This window comes from Gorilla gorilla, chromosome 2 (genome assembly GCF_029281585.2).
Source record: "Gorilla gorilla gorilla isolate KB3781 chromosome 2, NHGRI_mGorGor1-v2.1_pri, whole genome shotgun sequence".
Classification (NCBI taxonomy): Eukaryota; Metazoa; Chordata; class Mammalia; order Primates; family Hominidae; genus Gorilla; species Gorilla gorilla.
In genome coordinates, this window is record NC_086017.1 from 14,974,704 (window position 1) to 14,997,776 (window position 23,073).

Here is a 23,073-nt window from a genome sequence, read left to right on the forward strand (position 1 = left end):
CTCATTGGGAGCTTTCATTCTGTTTTGTAGAATGGAGGCTGCCCCATTCATAAGTTATGAATAAACGCCAGTTAGATCTGTAAGTAAATTTGTTGTAATTTTTTTCTGACACTAGGAATTGCCAAATGACCCTTCACACGGGAAGTACTGGTTTTTGTTTTTACCAGTCCCAGTCCCCTATGCCTTTTTAAAAAAGAGATGAAGTCTCACTGTTACCCAGGTAATTGCATTGGCTATTTACAGCCATGATCATAGGAAACGCAGCTTCAAACTACTGGCTCGGGATCTTCCTGCCTCAGCCTCTCGAGTATCCTGTATCTTGCTAACAGAGCATGTTGACAAACTTGGATTTCTGCCCATCAAATAAGTTTGAACTGTAATTATATACTTTTTTTTTTAGGCCTTCAGCTTTGCAAAACCTCTGCTTTTGAAATACTTTTTTTTTTTTTTTGAGACGCAGTCTCACTCTGTTGCCCAGAATGGAGTGTGGTGGCGCTATCAGCTCACTGCAACCTCTGCCTCCTGGATTCAAGTGATTCTCGTGCCTCAGCCTCCTGAGCATCTGGGATTACAGGCGCCCACCACCACGCCCGGGTAATTGTTGTATTTTTAGTAGAGATGGGGTTTCATCATTTTGGCCAGGTTGGTCTTGAACTCCTGACCTTAAGTGATCTGCCTGCCTTGGCCTCCCAAAGTTCTGGGATTACAGGTGTAAGCCACCACGCCCAGCTGGGTGCTAGTTTTAAAAGTTTCAGAGTTGAAAAGTATTAATAGGTCTCACTATGTAGCACGGTTGTTAAGTATTTTATATATATATATATATATATGATGTAATCACAACTGTGATAAACATTGTCCTCATCACTCACCCATTTTATGGATGAGGAAACAAGTCCAGAAAAGTAACTTCCCAAGGTCACTCTTAGGGCAGAGCTACGATTTGAACACCTGACTTCTGAATGTGAGTTCTTAGTTGTCATCTCTTTGCATTCCCCAGAGTAAAGCCATTTTTACATTGAAAAAGTGCCTCCTTTCCTTTTTTATCAGTCCCTGATGCGCTTGTGAGATTACCGGAAAACCTGTCACAAATCAAACTGTTTATCTTAAAGAGTTGATTTTCAAGACTGGAGTTTTCTGATTGGGTATGGGTGTTGTCCCAATCTTATCAGTTACATTTACCTTAAGGAGAGTCCTAATCGAAAGGACTAGCACAAAATAACCCATTTCTCTCATTTCAGTTTCATTCCAGAAGGAAACACTTTCTGAACCTAGACCCTAATGCCTAGGCTATGCCTTGCAGGGCACTAATGTCAAAACTATTGCTTTTGGGTGGCTTGGAAAGAGCAGAGGGACCTGTCTGCTCAAGGGCCAGCTATTTGAAGTGCAAATTGCCCTAAAGTGTAGTAACTCCCTTTCTGCCTAGAGCCAACAGGCTCTGAGAATTGAGCCCCCAAGCTGATTTCTTCCATTATGGCTTGTGGAATAAGCTTTACAGTTTTCTATGAAGATTAAATAAGCACACGTCAAAGTGTTTTGAAAACCATCAGTTTTACTATGAAAAGCATTTTTCAGGAGTTGGATGGTTTTCTCTGGTTATTAAAAGATTTATTTTTATAAGAGTTTTTCTCTAACATCAAGACAGGAGCTGTCCTCAATGTGGCCTGCAGTTAACCAGGTCAAATTTAAGTTAAAATTTGCAATAAAGTAGCCCCGGAAGGAAACATACAACATGAAACTGAATATTCACATTCAGTTTGCAAGTTCCAGGAAGGCAGAAGTTCAGGATCAAGGGCTGGAGCTGGGCCGCCAGCACAGTCCCTAGGCATCCTTCACAGAGGGGAAAAAGCAGAAGCTGTGTAGTCTAAAGACCCTGGCTCAAGCTGTCTTCGTAATCTTTTTGCTGCTTGGGCTGCTCTCGATGTCTCAATGTTGGGAAAGAACAAGGCTCAGCCAACAGTAAGGACCTTCCTATGTGCCAGCTACCATGAGCTGTAATCAAGTGTTATCTTAGTTCCCCTTACACCTCCTCTGTATTTCAAAAAGTTCTCTACCCTGAAAATGTGATGAGAGTGCCACATGACAACTTACCTTCTTATGCACTCCCTTGGTCGGCCATTCAGCCAATATCAGATTTGGGGGTCTAGTCAGGTCTTGCTTCCCAAGCTTTTCAGAAACCCTGATGAAACAGGCATAGGGTCTAAACTTAGGGAGAGCAAACCTTACAGCCAACTCCAAATGCAGCAAGCAAAATAAATAAGCGCCTAAACCATTGAATCTTTATGTGAAAGCCATAGCCCTTTAGAGCTAACATTTGCAACCTTCTTAATTATTATAGGAAGTAGATACAGAGGGGTAAAGTGATTTAACTGGGAATCTACCCCACACCTCAAAGGTTAGGTCACTAATTGCGGGTGCACAGGAGAGATGGTAGGATGGGAGGGACAGGAGAAGACATGTTTAGATATATCTGGTAAATAATGTGGTGGTGGTGGGAGCCTTCATTCCCACCCCCAACCCGCCCCCGCCCTTTAAAAAAATCCTATTTCCGAGACAAAAGCAATATAACATAACTTAGTATTTCCTGAAACTTCCAGTTTCTAAGAACTGTCCAAGAGTACTTACACGCACATTCCCGAGACCGTTGGAGTTGTTCGATAGGTCTAGGGAGGGATCTGGGGATATGTGTTTACAAGCACCATGAGCGATTCTTCAAAGTTGGGTGTTTAAATCAAAAGAGCAGAATTCATGATACCGTTTTGTGCACTCCTTGAGCTAAAAGGTAGTATCCCACCCTCTCCATAAACAGACACCTAAGTTATAAAACTTATGCGCTCGATATGCAAAAATAGCTCCTTTTGTACAGAAACGATCCTTTCCTTCTTTTCCTTATATATCTTTTAACTGTCATCACTCCTAACCTAGACCTAGAGTGGCTTTTTCCGGTCCTAGCTCTGCCGGACACACGCGCTGCCCAGAGACCCGATCTACCCAAGGCTAGGCGGTCTGGGGTCACGTCTGTGTCCAGCGTCCGGCGGGCGCTGCCGTGCCGCTCTCCCATTGGCTGGAAGTTCCCTCGCGGGCCGGCGCGGCTCCTGCTCGCCACGCCAGCCCATCGGGCTACGGACCGCCCAGGGGGGCGGGGCTTGGGAGTTGGGGCGGGGCCCGGGTGAGGGGCGGGGCCTCGGGGCTTCGCGGACGTCCTGGCGCCCTACTGCGTGGGAGGGAGTCCTGGGCCGCGCCCCGCGAGGCCGGGCCCAGGCCGGGCCAATCCCGGGCCACTGGGCGGGCGACCGTGGGGCCTGGCTGGCCCGCTGGAGAGCCTAGGGGTTGGGGACGATGGGCTAGTTCCTGGTGCGTCACGGGGGAGTTCCTTAAAGGGGAAGTGAGCCGGGCTACGGGGCGAGCGCGGGGTGCGGTGGTCGGCGGGGAGGCCCCCGCGCTTTAAAATAATGCCCGCGGCGCCCGCGCGACCATGCAATGGCGAGCGCTCGTCCTGGGGCTGGTGCTCCTCCGGCTTGGCCTCCATGGAGTATTGTGGCTCGTCTTCGGGCTGGGGCCCAGCATGGGCTTCTACCAGCGCTTTCCGCTCAGCTTCGGCTTCCAGCGTCTGAGGAGCCCCGACGGCCCCGCGTCGCCCACCTCGGGGCCCGTGGGCCGGCCTGGGGGGCTATCCGGGCCGTCGTGGCTGCAGCCGCCGGGGACCGGGGCAGCGCAGAGCCCGCGCAAGCCTCCGCGGCGTCCTGGGCCGGGGGTGTGCGGCCCAGCCCACTGGGGCTACGTGCTGGGCGGCCGGGGCCGCGGCCCGGACGAGTACGAGAAGCGCTACAGCGGCGCCTTCCCTCCGCAGCTGCGTGCCCAGATGCGCGACCTGGCACGGGGCATGTTCGTCTTTGGCTACGACAACTACATGGCTCACGCCTTCCCCCAGGACGAGCTCAACCCCATCCACTGCCGCGGCCGTGGGCCCGACCGCGGGGACCCGTGAGTAGCCCCCGCCGCCCGAGGCCGCGCGCCCACGCGCTTCCTTCCGCTCTGCGCGCCGGGGTGCAGCCCTCTGTCCTCCGGGGCCCCCGAGGGCGCCAGGGCCGTTAGGGTCCCGGGCAGCGCTCCCGCGCCGTGTCCCGTCTGAGTCCCTGTGAAGACCCCCGAGCTTGAGGGTGCGGGGTGGGCCGGTGGCCTTCCTCTCCTGATTCTCCCGGAATCTCCCAACTTCAGAACTGCTGTCCAGCTCAGTGTCTTACACATGAGGAAACTGAGGTCCAGGACGAGAAGGGACAGTGGCAGTGCCAAGGGCTGGCTTGGAGGGCTTTCCACTTCCATCCGAGCCCCTCCTCCGGATGAGCATAAACTCTAAATGAAATCTCCATGCTCCCCGTGTAAACGCAGCCTCAGAACAAGCCTTTACCTCGCACCCCCGCCTCTATCAGATTGCCACACCCACGTCTTTTCTGTGTAAAAAGCCTAGAGTTGACTTCTCCAAAGCGGTCCATTGAGTTTGAGGCAGAACGGGGTTACAGCCTCTCCTTCACAGGGGCTGCCTCTTAGGCTGAGGATAGTTAGGTGGTGGGGAGGGAAGCTATGTGGCCCACTTTTGGGGTCCAGATACTTGAGGTGAAATTCATAGGATGCCAAATTGACTGTCAGCGTCATCGCCCTGTACGGTCTGTCCTATAAATCCCCCGCCTCTGGTGGCGTGGTTGTCGGGGAAGGTCAGCCAGTCCTCCCTGTTCACCAGCCTTGTTTGCAAAGGCTGAGCTCCAAGGGTCACCACTGTTGACATCAAAGTCCAAGAGGGCAGTACACCCAGCTAAGGACCTCTTACCTGTAGGGAAGGAATGTGCATTGCCATAGACCCTGTTAGTCCAAATAGGTGACTCCCCTCCCCTGGATGGGAGTGGAGGAGTTGGTTTGCTCAGTGTCTTGGCACCGTCTGGGGCAAGCATTTTCCTTCACCTGGAGGAAAGCAGTGGAGTCCAGTCCTTAGGTTCTGATAAGGAAGCCTATAGACTAAACGGACTTGGGTTTTTAAAATGGTGTGGTTATTTACACATTTATGTTTTAAATTGCAGTTTGAGAGCATGATTTCTACCGAAGCAAGGGGACATCCCAAGCTAAATTCAAAGGACTGAGCCTTTTCAAAATTCTAGGAAACCGATGAGTTTTTCTTGCTTAACCATAGCGTTTATATGTATAAGTGTATTTTCTATCTCAATTTTTTTGAGAAAAAATTTTAAATTTTGAAAAAAAAGTATTTGGCCTTTCCAGATTTTTTGTTTGTTTTTTGAGACGGAGTCTCGCTTTGTCGCCCAGGCTGGAGTGCAGTGGCGCGATCTCCGCTCACTGCAATCTCCGCCTCCGGGGTTAAAGTGATTCTCCTACCTCAGCCTCCCGAGTAGCTGGGACTACAGGCTCGTGCCACCACGCCTGGCTAATTTTTTGTATTTTAAGTAGAGACGGGGTTTCACCGTATTAGCCAGGATGGTCTCATCTCCTGACCTCGTGATCCACCTGCCTGGGCCTCCCAAAGTGCGGGGATTACAGGCGTGAGCCACCGCTCCCGGCCATGGTCTTTCCAGATTTTAAGAAATGAATGAATGATTTGGCTCACTTAACTAGAGGGGACTTTATACCTATAAATGTATTTTCTTTCTTAGTTTTTTTTGGGGGGGGGGAATAAACTTCATTTAATTGTGGTCTTTTTTTTGTTGTCAGCCTACATCATGCTTTGATGTTTTTTCTTTTTAAATCAACATCATTAAAGTTTGAAAAATATCATAAAATCCCACCAGCTATTTTAAATTTATCTTTGCCACTAGTTCCTGCCCATATGTCTATGCATGTTTTACATAGTTGCAATCATAGTATGTGTACATATTTTGGATCTTAATTTGTGCTTTTCCACTAGTGCTCTTGGTATTACAAGAAGGGAGAGAGCGCTTCCAATAAGTGCTTTTATTCCTGCTCACAGACTGTTTCTCAGATTACCTTTTATCAGGTGGACTGAAGTTGAAAACAGTTTGACGGGGAATTGTGATAACACTTTCATTTGAGAATATGATGGTTTGGAGAGTGAGTTGATGACATTTTAATGTTTTTCTTAATGAACCTTAAAAGCGCTTCTGGAGAACCTTAAGAATCCCTTCCCGGCAAAGTGAGGTGGTAGTTGATTTAACTTGCTGGTCTTCGTGGTATCATGTGTGCTGTTGGCCTTTATTTCAGGATGAAGCCTGCCGATGAGTGTTTTGGTTTGGTTATGCATTGGTTTGGTTATGCGTAAGTTAAGGTCAGGTTGCTTTGAGACAGATGTGTTATTGGAAAGAGGGTGTTAGAAGTATTGAGGAGGTGGGGAAGGCATTAGGGAAGGGTTGTGCCCTGAGCTGGGTAGGCCCATTGGTTGGTAAACCTTTGTTGTCTTTGAGGAGGCCAAAGAAGCCTTGCATAGACGCCTCACACTTGCCACTTACAAAGAGTGGAAAACTTAATTTTTTTGTACTCTCCTTCCTTTAACTCCTCTCAGGCTTTGCTTTTTTTTTTTTTAATATTTTTAAAAAAATTTATTTTTAATTTTTGTGGATACACAGTAGGTGTATATATTTATAGGGTACATGAGATATTTTGGCACAGGCATGCAATTTGTAATAATCACATCATGGAAAATTGGGTATCCAACCCCTCAAGCATTTTTCTTTTGTGTTACAAACAATCCAATTATACTTTTAGTTATTTTAAAATGTACAGTTAAATTATTATTGACTGTAGTCCTCCTGTTATGCTATCGAATACTAGGCCTTGAGGAAAGTTTAAAACCAGAGTATTGTCATGCTGGCTTTGAAACAGGAGGGTACTTCACATCCCCAAACTAAATAATCTGTAATAAAAATTTTTCATATTTTTTGTTTGTTTGTTTAATTGACAGGGTCTTGTTCTGTCACCCAGGCTGGAGTGCAGTGGCATAATCATTGCTCACTGCAGCCTTGAATTCCTGGGCTCAAGCAGTCCTCCTGCCTCAGCCTCCCGAATAGCTGGGACTAGAGGTGTGCCCCACCATGCTCGGCCAATTTTTTTTTTTTAAATTTTTCTGTAGAAGTGGGGTCTCACTTTGTTGCCCAGGATGGTCTCAAACCCCTGGCCTCAAGCAGTCTTCCCGCCTTGGCCTCCCAAAGTGCTGAGATTATAGGTGTGAGCCACCAAGCCCAGCCAAAAATCTTTCAGATTTTAAAAAATCAAATGTATTCTAATGACTTACTTAACAAGAGTGAATTTGCCATTAGAGTATTATATAAAAAGTACACATAGAAAATTTCGGTGCTAAACACTCTTACCGTTTCTCTGTAGTCATATATGCTCCAAACTTATCTTGCCTCAAGTACATGTGTCTTGTTCTTGGGGAGGTATCAGGTAAGGAGTTAACATGAAGTGAATAAAACCTGAACACTCTAAAAAGAGCAGATCTGTCTACAGATAACTATGCAAAGTCAGTTCTCACATCCTCAATTTGGGTTGGAGGATCCAAATTTAAAGTTTCTTTGAGTAAATGTGGATATTGTATTTTTGTAATCCTGTGAATGGTTAACTGTAGTTCTGGCTTTTGGGCATGTGACCATTCTCAATTTCTTCTCAACTGTATTGCTATTAAAACAACAAAGCAAATCTCAAATTAAGCCAAACAAATATTGGTCCCTCAAATGCTTAGGTACTCCTAGCTCAAGATGGCCTCCTCTGCATTCCTCTTTCTTTGGGAAGTCCTGCCCTCTTTCAGAGTCAGGCTCGTCTTGTTTCCGTGACGCCATCTAACTGTTTGAAGATGATTTTCCTTTATTTGCTCAATTCTTCTTTTGATTCCTTTCCTTTGAGCTGCGATTCTACATTTTAACCTTATTTGAGAATTGAGTACTGTTGTGTATTCACCTGCATTTCCCTTTGTCTTGTCTCTCCAGATTATCAATCCCTTGAACGCAGGGACTGTTTCTTATGTTATCTCTGTGCCTACACCACACCAGGTAGATTTCTGAACAGCTGTTACAGGTTAAGTATACATGGGAATTTAAATTTAAAAACACATATGTTTGATTTTGTTAGCTACATAATCAAAATTTTTCTATCAAAGGCCATGGTTTTCTCCATCTTTTCTGTTTTGAGGTGAACTTTAAAAATTTACAGTGGGGTGAATGCCATGAACATTTGTACCTGGTGAAGTAAGTGGAGCATTTAGTCGTGCGGTTCAGCCAGCTGGTTACAGGGAAAGGTATTGAGCTCTTGCTGGATGAACTTAAAGGTATCAGGTTAGGCTGGAGATTGACAAGAATATCTACAAAGAACAAATCCAGAGTCTGAGCTGCATAGTGGGCTGGCATAAATGGAGTCATAATAATTTCATGCTGTTAGGCCAGGAGAGTTTTATGGTGTTGTTTTTTTTTTTTTCCTTCATCCTCACTCCCACTTCCCCCTTATTTTGCCACCTTTTGAAAGCAATTATTTGGTAAGAAAGAATTAAAAGTGTTCTAATGAGTAAATACCCCAGATCTTGGAGAGGATTTGTCTGACTAGAGTGGAGAGAAGAAACCCCACAGTTACTGCAAGTAATTTTTTTTTTTTTTTTTTACTGTGGCAGCTCCATAATTTTTAGTGACTGGGCATTGTAAAAACTATTTTAAAACTGGGTCTATTTTAGTTACAGATTACAAGGCAAAGCACAATAAAACATGGAAAGGAGTTCAGTGCTCACAGTGAGTACCTTCCTTCCATGGGCCTGTGCAGGTGGATAGAATGACACATGCTGCAGATCTGGGTATGACTCAGGAGAGGGGAGTTACATGTGGTTCTCCTGATTACCATCTAGCTTGGATGCTACATGATGAGGGAGCTGTTTTCTGATGAGGTGGGCTGTTGAAGCCCACTCTGTTTCTAAGCGGCAGAGCAACAGAGTGAAATATTTACACAGAGCAGAACATTCTTGAGTTGGCAGAATTGGGCGTAAGGATCTCCCTGTCTCCTTTGAGCCCCTCCTGCAACCCTTGCACTTTTTGTACCTTTTTTGGCTGTCACTTGTGCTTGAGAGGCATATTTGAATCCATAGCTCTTGCTTTGAGGGGACCTTTTGCTATTGTATAAGTTTATTTCCAGAAAATCAACAAATAGAAAAAACAGGTACAATTTTCCAGCCAAGCAGTTTTCTGACTTCCCAGCTTATAGGAAATGAGATAGCCCTAGTTCCTAGAGTATAGCCCCCATATATATCTCGTTTCAAAAAAACAGTATCTAAATTTTTTTTTTTTTTTTGAGACGGAGTTTCGCTCTTGTTGCCCAGGCTGGAGTGCAATGGCATGATCTCGGCTCACCGCAACCTCCGCCTCCTGAGTTCAAGTAATTCTTCTGCCTCAGCCTCCCTAGTAGCTGGGATTACAGGCGCCTGCCACCACGCCCAGCTAATTTTTGTATTTTTGGTAGAGACAGGGTCTTGCCATGTTGGCCAGGCTGGTCTTGAACTCCTGACCTTGGATGATCCACCCACCTCTGCCTCCCAAAGTGCTGGGATTACAGGCGTGAGCCACCGCGCCCAGCCTAAAATTTTACTATAAATTCTTTGCTTTAGATTAGATGGTGTAACAGCATAAAACAAGGCAACTGGAGGGTTCAAATAAAATGAGACATTGGAGCTGTTATGCCTCTTTCACATAAGCCCCATTTCCCCCAGCTGAGGCACAGGCCTTTCAGAGACCACAGCAAGCCATCACAACACGAGAGGTGCTGTGCACCAGAAGCTTCTCTGACTGGAAAGTGAGATAAGGACCCATTAGGGTGATCCAAGGAGCAGATGAAGTGCTTTGGGATATGATGGAAGACTGCAGATATCAATGAATCTTGCTGGAAATAAAACTGGAGCTTTTTTGCTTTGGTTGCTAATAAAATCTTTAAACGGTTGTCTTATGTCTTCTCTTACTATCATTTTTTCCAAGCTTCTGCACTTATTTTCTGGATTTTTGGGAATGGGACAAATAAATAAATGAAGTCCCCAGAATTTCTCAAACTGTCCTTTATTTTACTAGTTCTTCATCCCTGTTCTCCCAGATGTATTAGTTTTTTTGTTGTTGACTTTTTTTTAAAGTGTTACAAAGACATACCACAGTGCCTGAGGAGCTTCACCCTCGTCATCCTGAAGTTGGTTTCTTAAGGTTGTTTCAGAATGGAAAATTGGTGTAGATTATGGGGTGAGAGGTGTGTGGCAGAAACGTTTATGTAGCTCCAGTCAAGAAGGGAGAAAGGCCTCAATTCCTGCCTAGGTTCATGTTAAATGATATCTCAAAATTAACGGAAATAATGAAGACCCTTTGGATGAGTTATTAATGAAGAAATGGTGTAAATAAGTTAATTTATACCCCCAACCATAGGGCAGATGAGTAATATTGATACTGTCAATTAATGTATTTACTTCTTTTTGTGTGTAATATAGGCTGTGGTGTCTAATTTCTGTATTAAAGTATTACAGGTGGGTCGTATGACAGGGGCTCTCCTTTAGTTCCTAATGATTGTGAAATCAGAGCTTTTTAAAGTTGGACAGGACCAAGGAGATTGTCTGTGGTGATAAACCTGAATCTCAGAGAGGAGATGACTCACTGCCTCCTGACTTCCTGTGAGCATTCTTTCCACTCTGGTACAAGTGTGTCTCCACAGTTCTGTGACTCGATTCTACTTATGGACACCATAGAAAGTGTTACTTTGGGGTAGAAAGACCTTTGCTGTGTTAATTCACCCATAATTAGTTCCTGAATAAATAAGAGTTGCTGGCAATTATAGTTTCTGATGGGTGTTTACTTTTATTGTCTTCTCTTTTGAAATAAAGTCTTTTTGTTTAATTTTAATTTTCTTTTTCAGTTCAAATCTGAACATCAATGATGTACTAGGGAACTACTCATTGACTCTTGTTGATGCATTGGATACACTTGCAGTAAGTGTTCACCGTTTTTTAAAAAAATGAATTAAGATGTTTTAGAGTTGATTATCCCTAGTTCCCTCCAGCAGTGGGAATTCCAGGGAGCCTGATAAGTCAAAATGTATCATTAGGTTTGATAACCGTTATTTATTTTAATGACCTTAATGGGGAGAACAAGAAAAGTGTTGAAGGTTAAATGAGGGGAAATGTGATTCCATTAAAGAAAGGAGAAGAAATGTACGATTGATTTTAGGGAACCTATTTTTTTTAACCAGTTTCTGTCTTATTCCCTAAAAGAACCCATAATGAAGCTCATTAATATCGATAATTACAGTCGTTGCTATTCCAGGAGTGAAAGAGAGAAGATCTAAGGGTTGGCAGGTACCCTGAAATGTCATCTAGCCACTGGCTCCCCCAAGAGCAAGTTGGAGCCCTAGCGCCAGTCCTTATGTGGGGCTCCCTAGAAACCCTTCTCTTTTATTTGCTACTTCCTGTTTTGTGGACACTCCATGCCTGAGCTGCCAACGTGGGTGCTGGCATTACCACCTCGTCCTGTGGTTTTGCTCATTGACTCTGGAGAACTAGAGACCTTTGAGCAGATATGCAGAAGCACCTTGAAGGCAGTGTGGCACTCAGTACATGGTGCCATGTCTGTGTGCTTCATCTGCTTCACCTTTTGCCATTAAAGCAGTTTCCAGGGGACTGTATTCCAGCATAGTGTTGTTTTAAAATCTTCTTAGTAAAGGTGATTTTACAACCTCTTTGCTTTCCTTCATTGTCCAGCAAGTCTTTACCATGAGAAATATCTTATTGCAGTCTAGCCCAAATGTTGTACTTTTATTTATTCCTGTTTCTTTTAACATGCCATAGAAGAGTTTAAAGCTGTCTGTTAGGAGTTAGAATTGGGGCCGGGCACAGTGGCTCACGCCTGTAATCCCAGCACTTAGGGCGCTTGAGGTGGGTGGATCACCTGAGGTCAGGAGTTTGAGACCAGCCTGACCAACATGGTGAAACCCCTTCTCTACTAAAAGTACAAAAATTAGCTGGGCATGGTGGCGGGCGCCTGTAGTCCCAGCTCTTCAAGAGGCTGAGGCAGGAGAAATGCTTGAACCCAGGAGGCAGAGGTTGCAGTGAGCTGAGATTGCGCCACTGCACTCCAGCCTGGGCAACAGAGTGAGACTCCGTCTCTGGAGACACACACACACAAGAATTGGGTAATGTGCTAGCCAAGTTTGCATTATGATTGTCTAGTGTCTTGCTAGTAGTAGAATTACCAGAACTGGGAAAGAGCTTGAGAGATCATTCTACGTCCTCATTTTATAAATAAGTAGTAGAAATAGGACTAGGCCCTTGGTCTGATAGGAAATCTGGGGTACTGATTTAGTATAATTTAAATTACAAAGCAACTTAGTTTCCCAATATCTCCTTCTGAAGTTATTGCTGCTCTGTTTCAGTCATTTACCATCACTGATCAAAATGTGCCCAGGCAAGTATGTTCGACCTTAGAGCTAATTTGTTGATGATACCAGAGGCTGACTCAGCCTACAAGTGTTGCTTAAAGGAAGCGTCCTGAGGCTCACGTATAGCTCGTGAAAGCCTACTCCTTGTCCCTGAGAGCTTTGTCGTCCTCGTCTTCTTTTTCCTCTTCTTTTTTTTTTTGAGAGAGTCTCGCTCTGCCGCCAGGCTGGAGTGCTGTGGCGTGATCTTGGCTCACTTCAACCTTCAATTCCTGGGTTCGAGTGATTCGCCTGCCTCAGCCTCCCAAGTAGCTGCCTTTTTTTTTTTTTTTTTGGCCCCATTTTGTTTTTTTATCCCTCCATCTTGCCTGCTATTCTGTTGTTCACCATACTCTCCCCCACACTTAATGGTGTCTGGTGCACGGTAGCAGTGCAAATGTTTGTTCAAAAAATGAATTCTGACTAATGAAGCATTTCCCAACACAGATTCCAAAGATACTTACTCCCTGACAGAAGAGTTCTGTTTCTAAATGAACTTGAGAAATTCTGTATGTCTGGTCCCACTATTAGAGAGCCACAGTGCCCATCAGCATTTTAAAGACTCTGAGAAGTCCTACAGTCAAACAAACAAACCCATTTAGCTCCTCTGTCCCATTCAGCCATTTTCAAACATGAGTGTGTGATTTCAGAACATAGTCACTCAGGGTTCTATAGCTATCTGACCATAATGATAAACTACAATAAGTAAGAGTCGTTGACTTCCTTCACCTTCCTCACTTGATTTGAGCTCCTGTCAGCACCTGCAGCTTCACCAGATATTGTTGCTGGTAAACATCTGTAAGGACACAGACCCATCTCTGTGGTTTTCATTGTAGAATATCCGGCCTTTAGTGCTTCAGGCTTATTTTTCAGGTGTTACTTCTGTTGAAGTTTTCCTTTTCTTTTGCTAACATTTAAACAGGCTTTAACAGATGTGCTAGGGAAACACTGTAAAGATAGCAGTCCCCTGACCATTGGATGCAACTTGCAGCATTATTGCATCATCTTCTAAAAAGAAAGAACTGAAAGCTAGAAATGTCTCTACTTACTCTGTAGGTTACAGCAAAATAACGATGAGGTGGAAAAAATGTAGTTAGGCACAGCTTGGTTTTATACATTTTAGGGAGACATGAGACATCAATCAGTATGTGTAAGATGTACATTGGTTCAGTCCAGAAAAGTGAGACAACTTGAAGTGCTGGAGGTGGGGTGAGGGGGCACTTCCAAGTCACAGGCAGATAAAAGACAAATGGTTACATTTCTTTTGTCTTTTTTTTTGAGACAGAGTCTTGCTGTGTTGCCCAGGCTGGAGTGCAGTGGTGAGATCTTGGCTCACTGCACCCTCCACCTTCCCAGGGGTTCAAGCAGTTCTTGTGCGTCAGCCTCCCGAGTAGCTGGGATTACAGGCATGTGCCACCACGCCTGGCTAATTTTTTGTATTTTTAGTAGAGACAAGGTTTTGCCATGTTGGCCAGGCTGGTTTTGAACTCTTGGCCTTAAGTGATCCGCTCGCCTTGGCCTCCCTAAGTATGGGCTTACAGACCTGAGCCACCGTGTCCAGCTGGTTGACTCTGATTATCCTTTCACGGAATATACAGTTTACCTGTGACAAAGGTAGAGGAATAGTCACTTATGCCTTTGTCTGGCTTAGTGAATCTGCAGTTTTACATAAACAGTAGGGCAGAGGAAGCAATCAGATATGCATTTTTCTTAGGTGAGCAGAGGGATGACTGAGTTCTGTCCTTTGTTTGTACCTGTGAAGATAAACTGTCAATTTACATTGCCTGGGTGAAATTCAGCAGAATTGTTTTGAGGGGAAGATCTTGAGGCCCACAAGGAATTTCCTTGTAGGTAAATTGTAAGGGACATATATAGCTTTTTTTTTTTTTTTTTTTGAATCTTTGTAGCTATCTTATTTAGGAATAAAATGGGAGGCAGGTTTGCCTGATGCAGTTCCCAGCTTGACTTTTCCCTTTGGCTTAGTGATTTTGGGGTCCCAGAAATTTATTTTTCTTTCACAGTATGTCCTTATGATGTCATTATAGTCTCAGGGTTGTCATAATATTTAGAGTGGAATGAAATAATTTTGATTCAGATTAATCTATAAAGTTTGATGCCCAACTGTGCTTCACATAGGAGAGAGTGGCTTAGTGTGACATCATATCTACATACCCAAAATAGGAATCATAATTCTAGGTCACTTTTTAAAAAGGACATAGAGCTGATTATTCATATGTTTTGTTTCTTTTAAATCAGTCACTGGTTTTATCCTGTGCTCCAAAAGATATTACCACTATTTCTCAAAGTGTTTAGGCATTTGGATAACAATCAACAAGTTCATTCAGTTTTCCACATGTTTTGGTCTCCTGGGAGCCAGGCACCCAAGCTGCTGATTTATTTGAGGATCAGAGAGAAAGACATATTTTTGTTTCTTAAGTTTTCTGATTTATTTGTATACCTGCCAGAAGTTTTAGAAACCACAGTGCCTGGCATGTTAAATAAGATCATAGTGAAGTTTGCTGGAGAGTGGAGTTGGGAAGATGAGGAGTGCCAGTGATTTTACAAGGAATTATTTTCACAGTTTTGTCCTTTGGAGACAGGACTCTTGAGTTGGAGGAAATGGGCCTGCCATGTGCTGGGAATATATTCTAAGAAATAACTGCTTTTCTGTCTCTTGTGTTTCTACTCCTATGGTAGCAAAACCACATACAGACATTTAGGTGACGTGACTGGGCTGCTGTGATGATATAGCCTCAGTTTCATTTCAAGTTGCTGTAATGACCTGTGTTCCTCTTTTTAAAGATAATGGGAAATTCATCCGAGTTCCAGAAAGCAGTCAAGTTAGTGATCAACACAGTTTCATTTGACAAAGATTCCACCGTTCAAGTCTTTGAGGCCACGATAAGGTAAAATAATGAATATTCATAAAATGAATTGGAGACTTCTTTTTATGTATTTAAAGAAAAAAATACCTTTGAGGGTCTTTTTGCCACAAGATCCAGGCAGGGAGTCCATATGGGCTTTATGGGTGCAGTGTGCATTTTTCATGTTCATATCTGCCAAAACTGGAACAATTATTTCAAAGTAATCACATTCCGGACTGAAGGGAAAGACACGTTTGTATTTTGTTTTGTTTTTATAGATTAAACTCTTTTTTTTTTTTTTTTTTTTTTTGAAATGGAGTCTCTGCCACCTCGGCTGGAGGGCAGTGGTGCAATCTTGGCTCACTGCAATCTCCACCTCCCAGGTTCAAGGCATTCTCATATCTCAGCCTCCTGAGTAGCTGGGATTACAGGCACTCACCACCACACCTAAGTTTTGTATTTTTAGTAGAGATGAGATTTCACCATGTTGGCCAGGCTGGTCTCGAACTCCTGACCTCAAGTGATCTGCCTGCCTTGGCCTCCCAAAGTGCTGGGATAACAGGCATGAGCCACCATGCCTGGGTACATTTATGTTTTAACGGGGGTGTAAAATAGGTGTCTGTCTAGTACAGAATTTCATGGTTTCCCTTTATAGTCTGATTTCATTTCCTTCTTTCACCGTGTCCTAGGACAACCCCTACATATTTCTGAAGGAAATGAGAGTTTCCCATCTTACCACCCACAGAAAATCACTGCTTACCATTTTAGTATATTTCTTTGTTAGGTATATCTCTCACTTCTATTTCTCTCTCTGTCTCTCTCTTTTTCTCTATTTGTTTAGTGGATTGGGATCATGCTGTATACCTAGTATATTGTATATTGCTTTCTTTGATACATTGTGGTTATTTTCCTGTTTACATCTTTTGAAAATTGTATCAACTGCATAACATTCCAGTTCACAGATGTAATACTTATTTAAAATTAAATTGGTGAAAACCTTTGTTCTGACATATGTCACAGTCTACTTCAGATCTTTAGAATGGGACTTTATGGGTCTACAAGGACTTAGGTGTAAGCTGGTAGCCTGCTGCCTCTTTGTAGGTCATTTTTTCCTCCTCCTCTTCGCCTTGCCTCTTTACCAGATGTTACGGTGTTAGGGAAGTTGCTTGGCAGCCAAAACAACAAAAATTACTTAGTATTTGTTGTCTTACCTTTCTCTGTTTTTTTTTTTTTTAGTTTGAATTAAATTCAATTTTTTTTTTTTCATTTTAGAGCAGGGTCTTGCTCTGTTGCCCAGGCTGAAGTGCAGTAGTGCTATCACGGCTCACTGCAGCCTTGAACTCCTGGGCTCAAGCGATCCTCCCACCTCAGCCTCCCAAATAGCTGGGGCTACAGGCAAATGTCACCATGCCCAGCTTCTGTTTTTTTGTGAGTGTTTTCCCAAAGTGAAATAAATCAAGAGTAATTTAATAATACTAATAGGTAATATTTATTCTGAGAACAATTAGTACACCCTTTTTGTTTTTTTTTTTAAGAGACAGGGTCCTGCTCTGTTACCCAGGCTAAAGTGTAGTGGCATGATTGTAGCAGCCTTCAATTTCTAGGTTCAAGAGATCGTCCTGCCTCAGCCTCCCAAGTAGCTAGGACTACTGGTGTGTGCCACTACATCCGGCTAATTTTTTTTAATTTTTAATAGAGACAGGCTATTTGTTGCCCAGGCTAGTCTTGAACTCCTGGCCTCAAGAGATGCATCTCTCTTGGCAGAGTGCTGGGACTACAGGCCTGAGCCACCGCACCCAGCTAACTCCCTTTTCTTAATTCCCTAAGATTTAGATTACCAAAATTGTTAATATTTTAAATAGCATTGTTTTTGGTAGTCTCGAATAAATGATTCCCTTTCTCTCTTTTAGTAATATGGTTAACAAAAATCAATCGTGTATTATTAGAGCTAGAAAGGAATTCAAGAGGCCATTAAGTCAGGTCTCTCTGACGTCAGGCAGTTCTGAGTCTATGTGGATATGAACATACTTCTATCTTTCTGAAATGGATTATGTGCATTTACAAGCAACATGATTGTATTATCTTTTTGTTCTTCCTGTCATTAGGGTCCTGGGAAGCCTCCTTTCTGCTCACAGAATAATAACTGACTCCAAGCAGCCCTTTGGTGACATGACAATTAAGGACTATGATAATGAGTTGTTATACATGGCCCATGACCTGGCGGTGCGGCTCCTCCCTGCTTTTGAAAACACCAAGACAGGGATTCCATATCCTCGGGTGGGTAGACTGGTTTGACCCTTTGTGTTTGACAATTCACTATCTTCCTGAATTAAAATTCTTTGCTTACTAATTTATTTGGGAGAAGGAATGGGATGGAGGTAGATGAGAAAAGCAGTGTCCTTAGAAGAATTTGGCCTTAAATATGATGTAAATATTTTAAAATTCATTCAGCATTTACTGAACATCCACTGTATGAAAGGCAAACAGTGATATATCTGACTTATTCCTTCCCCTTAAAGAGTTGATGTTCTGTGAAGTTCAGTATTCTTAAGTCCATTTACATGTGTGATTTATATTCTCTGCTACAAAGCAGTGTGGGGAGTTTGTCTTCATCTCTGACTTGGGTCTATTTTCCCAGAGATCTTCACATGGGTATTGCAGGAGCTCAGTGAGTGTTCTTTTCAATGCTTCACGTGGATCTTTCAAATAAAGGCTGCACAGACCAGCAAGTTAGCTGCTGATTTAAATGCCAGGATCTGGAATTAGATTATATATTTGTGACATCTGATTTGCCAAGCCCAGAACTCCTCTGGAAATTGAGTCAGCCTTTTAGGTAACTGACTGAGAACTGCCAGAGCACAGAGCCTTCATGATGAAACTGGCTGTCATATTCTGGTAGTGCCTCCTTTCTCACCCAGTTTGAGGTTTGTTTAGGTGCTGAGCAGGAGTGAGTTCATAGTGGTTCATTTAAAATTTAGAAGAAATTCTATAGTTTGCCTTTGTCTCTAACCCTAAAGCCTGGTGCCTGTGTTACCACGAAGAAAACCTGCTGGAAAGAGAAGGTTTAGTGAAGTGTTATAGCCATTCCCTGAAGACTTGCTCTTATTAATAAAGCAAGGCTCTGCTGTTCTTATTGTCTTGTTTGTGTCTTTTAAGTTTAATTCCCGTATTCACCTCAGGTGTATCTTGGAAGGCAGAGGGCTGACTCTCACCGTGGTAAGCTTGGTTTATTAGCTGAGTGTAGTCTCTGAGACCCGGCTTTTCAGCTCTGTGGATTCCTTGAGTTTTGTCACAGTCTTTGTCTGTTCCCATCCCCAGGTGAATCTAAAGACAGGAGTTCCTCCTGACACCAATAATGAGACATGCACAGCGGGAGCCGGTTCCCTCCTGGTGGAATTCGGGATTCTGAGTCGACTCCTGGGGGACTCCACATTTGAGTGGGTGGCCAGACGAGCAGTGAAAGCCCTTTGGAACCTCCGGAGCAATGATACAGGATTACTAGGTGTGGCACCTTTCCTCGCCATTGGGACTGCACACTGCTTGGTCCCCTTTTCCTTTCATCTTCTCTGGGCTCTGCCCCCTTTTTACTCTTCAACTCAATTGACAACTCAGCAGGAATTGTGTCATCTGTATCTAATTTCTTTATGTGACCCTTTGCAGAGAGGCTGCATGGTCTGATGGAAAAGCATTAAGCTTTTGTGTTTGAGGGCTCCCTTCTGATTTGGATCCCCTGGCATATTCCACTTGAAAATTATTGTTAATGGAAATGCCGTAAAAAGAACTGCCTCTGAGGCAGATTTTATTGCTTCAATGTAAGGTTCTAAATATAGGAATTTAGAGTTACTGATGGAGCAGCTTTTTCCTTTTAAAAAATCTGGGCCTGTGGTAGTAGATTGAAAGTCCAGATTAAACCTGTATGAGGTGGGGGTTTTTCCCTTTAGAATGTTTGGTGAAGATGTTACTTAAAAATTATTATGGAAAATTTCAGAATATAGTAGAGAGAAAGTATGATGAATAATGACCCCTATATACTCATGATTTATCTTCACTAATTATCAGTATTTTGCTAACTCAAGGTGTTATTTTATTTGTTTATTTATTTTGAGTTAGGGTCTCACTGTGTCACCCAGGCTGCAGTTCAGTGGTGCGATCTTGGCTCACTGTGGCCTCCACTTGCCGGGTTCAGTGATCCTCCCGCCTCAGCCTCCCAAGTAGCTGAGACGACCGGCGTGTGCCACCATGTCCAGCTAATTTTGTTTATTTTATGTAGAGATAGGGTCTCACTATGTTGCCTGACTAGTCTCAAACTCCTGAGCACAAGCAATTCTCCCACCTTGGCCTCACAAAGTACTGGAATTACAGGTGTAAGCCACTGTGCCCAGCCTAGGTGTTATTTTAACTCATGTAACTGTCTTAAGTTCTGAAATTTATGTATACATTTGTTGTATTTAACAACAGCAATAGAAATAAAGAAGTCACTCAAATTGTCAGCCTATCACCAAATAGTTGACCAGTGTCACTCTCGATTGTCAACTTTTTAGGTTTCCATAGACCCTTTCAGCCTGGCCTGTGTAACTTTTATATATTTTTCATTATAATATAAACATATATTTTGATTCTGCCTGACAGTTGGCAGATCATTTGTTTCCAAGTTGTTGCCTTGCATTCATAATGACCACTTTTGTTGTTGTTTTTATTATTAAAAAAAATTATCTTTTCCCTTTTCTTTTTTTTTTTGTCTTTTGAGACAGGGTCTCCCTCCGTCACCCAGGCTGGACGGCAGTGGCACAGTCTCTGCTCACTGCAACCTCTTCCTCCCAGGCTCAAGTGATGCCTGGGATCAAGTGAACCCCCCATCTCAGCCTCCTGAGTAGCTGGCACTACAGGCACCTGCCATCGCACCCAGCAAATTTTTTGTATTTTTGGTAAGAGACAGAGTTTCACCATGTTGCCCAGGCTGGTCTCGAACTCCTGAGCTCAAGCGATCCACCTGCCTCGGCTTCCCAAAGTGCTGGGATTGTAAGTGTGAGCCATCATGCCTGGCCACTTTTTCTTTTTAAAATCATCTTTTTTTTGGATAAATTCCCAGGAATGGCAGTACTGGGTTAAAGTCTGTGAAAAACTCTTGGGTTTTGAAATGCATCGTCAATCTGGAAAAGCAAAATGAGAAACCTATTTTTATTTTGCATTAAATGTTTATCTCCATGTTTGTGTCAGTAAATGCTATATATTTAGAAGATGTCTAGGCTAAGTTAGTGATAAGACTGATAAAAATGTTAGGTCCAAGCAACCACTCCTTCTCCTGTATGCCAAGGATAAAGGTGCTGAGGAGCAGTGTGGTTGGAGTAGGAGGCCTGTCTCCATCCATGTCCTCCCCGATGAGACAGCTGGGACCTCAAGTGCCTTGTTTATTTTTGCAGGCAATGTCGTGAACATTCAGACGGGCCATTGGGTTGGAAAGCAGAGTGGCCTGGGTGCCGGGCTGGACTCCTTCTATGAATACCTCTTGAAATCTTACATTCTCTTTGGAGAAAAAGAAGACCTAGAAATGTTTAATGCTGCATATCAGAGTATTCAGAACTACTTAAGAAGAGGGTATGTCTCCCTAACATCTCCTCCGTTGCCTTGTAAAGCAAATAGAATGCATTCTGAAGCGCTTGTATTTTTTTTAACCCACAATCACAGGGTCTGTTTATCTCTGCCCTCAGCTTACCCCCTCTCCTAGTTTGTCAGTCATCTGGGGGCAAAGAGCTGTGTTATCTTTCTGTCGCTGCATAGCATAGTACCCCAGAACCTAGTGGCTTAAAACAACAAGCATTATCTCATGAAGTTTCTTAGGGACAGTAATCCAGGAGCAGCTGAGCCAGTCATTCTGGCTCAGGATCTCTCCTGAGGTTGTTGTCAAGCTGGTGGCCAGGGCCACAGCCATGCCAAGGCCCAGTGGTGCTGGGAGATCCCCTTCCAGGCTCACTTTGGTTGCTGGCAGTCTTCAGTTCCTCTTTGGCTGTTGGCTGGAGGGCTCAGTTCTTTGCCAAGGGGCCTCTGTGTAGGTAGCTCATGGCCACTGGCTTCCCCCAGAGTGAGTGATCTGAGAGACACAGAAAGAGGCCAAAATGGCAACCACAGTGCTTTCATGACTCATCTGGGAATGATATACCAATACTTCTGCCAGACCATTAGTCACCCAGATCAAAATGATACATTCAGCGTGGGAGGGGGCTGTGCAAGGGTGTGACTCGCAGGAATAGAGGTTTTCGGGGGCCATCTTAGAGACTTGCTGCTACTACAGGGGCTGACACATCCCAGTGTTTAACTGTGGCTTTACTTGCAGATAGATCTGCAATGCAGGACAATGTTTTGGTTCTCATACTTTCCAAAGAATTGTTTGGATTGGTTTTTATACTTGGTAATAGAAAGGACAGTTACCACATTTTTTTTTCTCTCTGAGTTTGTTTAAAACATTATTCACCATTTTCTGTTGCGCCTCCAGGATGACAGGAGAGAGAGAGCCATTTGAAGCTACAGTGGCTTCTACGTAGTGTCACTCTCTTTCCCAGATCTTTCTTTTTTTTTGAGTCAGAGTCTTGCTCTGTCACCCAGGCTAGAGTGCAGTGGTACGATCTTGGCTCACTGCAACCTCTGCCTCCTGCGTTCAAGTGATTCTCCTGCCTCAGCCTCCTGAGTAGCTGGGATCACAGCCGTGCGCCACCTTGCCTGGCTGATTTTTGTATTTTTAGTAGAGATGGGGTTTCACCATGTTGGTCAGGCTGGTCTCAAACTCCTGACCTCGTGATCCACCCGCCTCAGCCTCCCAAAGTGCTGGGATTACAGGCGTGAGCCACCACACCTGGCCCCCAGATCTTTCTTTGTATGTATTTCTATGTTAAGTGTCCAGTTTCAGTGCAAGTTATAGCTACTGAGCTTCCTGCTTGGATTTTCTTGGGTCCATTTCTACATTGCTGTTGTAGGAACCACTTGTATGTGCTATGTTTAAGTAAGGGGCCTTTTGAGTGGGATTTATTTATTTTTGCTTTTCAAAGCCACAAACTAAATTGAGCAGTAATCCCCAAGGGTCTTGCTCTGATGCATTTCTCCAGGCCCATGCTGTAGGACATTACTAGAGAAGAGACTCTTTGTACCAAAAGAACCAAGCTTTTCTGCTCAGGTGAAATCCAGCATAGGCCCATACTATATACTGAATTCTCTTATGTGGCAGGGCTCTTAAACCCAAAGCTCAAAGTGCTTTCTGCAGAATACTGTGAAATCCTGACATATTACAATGGCTGCATCAGGAACTTTGATCCTGTGGTAAATATTATCTTCTGCTAGAGTCTAATGTAGATAATTAAAGGCAGTCTGTCTCCAAAGGTTTAAGGAATGAGTTAGGAGAAAAAATTAATGTTAATTCCATTTAAATGAAACTACCAGCGGCTGCTGGAGAGGTGGAGATCTGTCAGTGAGCTTTCTTTTCACCATTGAATGTGCTGCTTGGGTTTGCAGGCGGGAAGCCTGCAATGAAGGAGAAGGAGACCCTCCACTCTATGTCAACGTGAACATGTTCAGTGGGCAGCTGATGAACACCTGGATTGACTCTCTGCAGGCCTTTTTCCCTGGACTGCAGGTATTTTGCCATCAGATTTCCTAAGAATAACCAATCACCAGAAAGGGCTTCTCCCTCCTTTTCTTTCTTTTTTAATACCCTGAACATTCTCTGTCTCCTTTGGATTTGGGAGGTCACTGACACTATATGTCTTCATCTCTCTGTTTGTGAAATTAGTCTCCA

The 23,073-nt window shown here is 43.7% G+C and overlaps 1 protein-coding gene across 3 annotated transcripts in view; it reads left to right on the forward strand.

Moving 5' to 3' along the window:
- The first annotated feature begins 3,227 nt into the window (after nt 1-3,227).
- EDEM1 (ER degradation enhancing alpha-mannosidase like protein 1) overlaps nt 3,228-23,073 on the forward strand; it is a 32,350-nt gene continuing 12,504 nt past the window's right edge. For 2 of the 3 annotated variants that reach the window (XM_004033528.5, XM_063703567.1), the window contains exons 1-7: nt 3,366-3,981; nt 10,873-10,945; nt 15,229-15,332; nt 17,396-17,567; nt 18,609-18,792; nt 20,711-20,885; nt 22,791-22,911. In XM_004033528.5, coding sequence (XP_004033576.2) covers nt 3,473-3,981; nt 10,873-10,945; nt 15,229-15,332; nt 17,396-17,567; nt 18,609-18,792; nt 20,711-20,885; nt 22,791-22,911 — 1,338 coding nt within the window. In that variant the 5' untranslated portion in view covers nt 3,366-3,472. The other variant, XM_019023784.4, reaches the window with a different exon arrangement.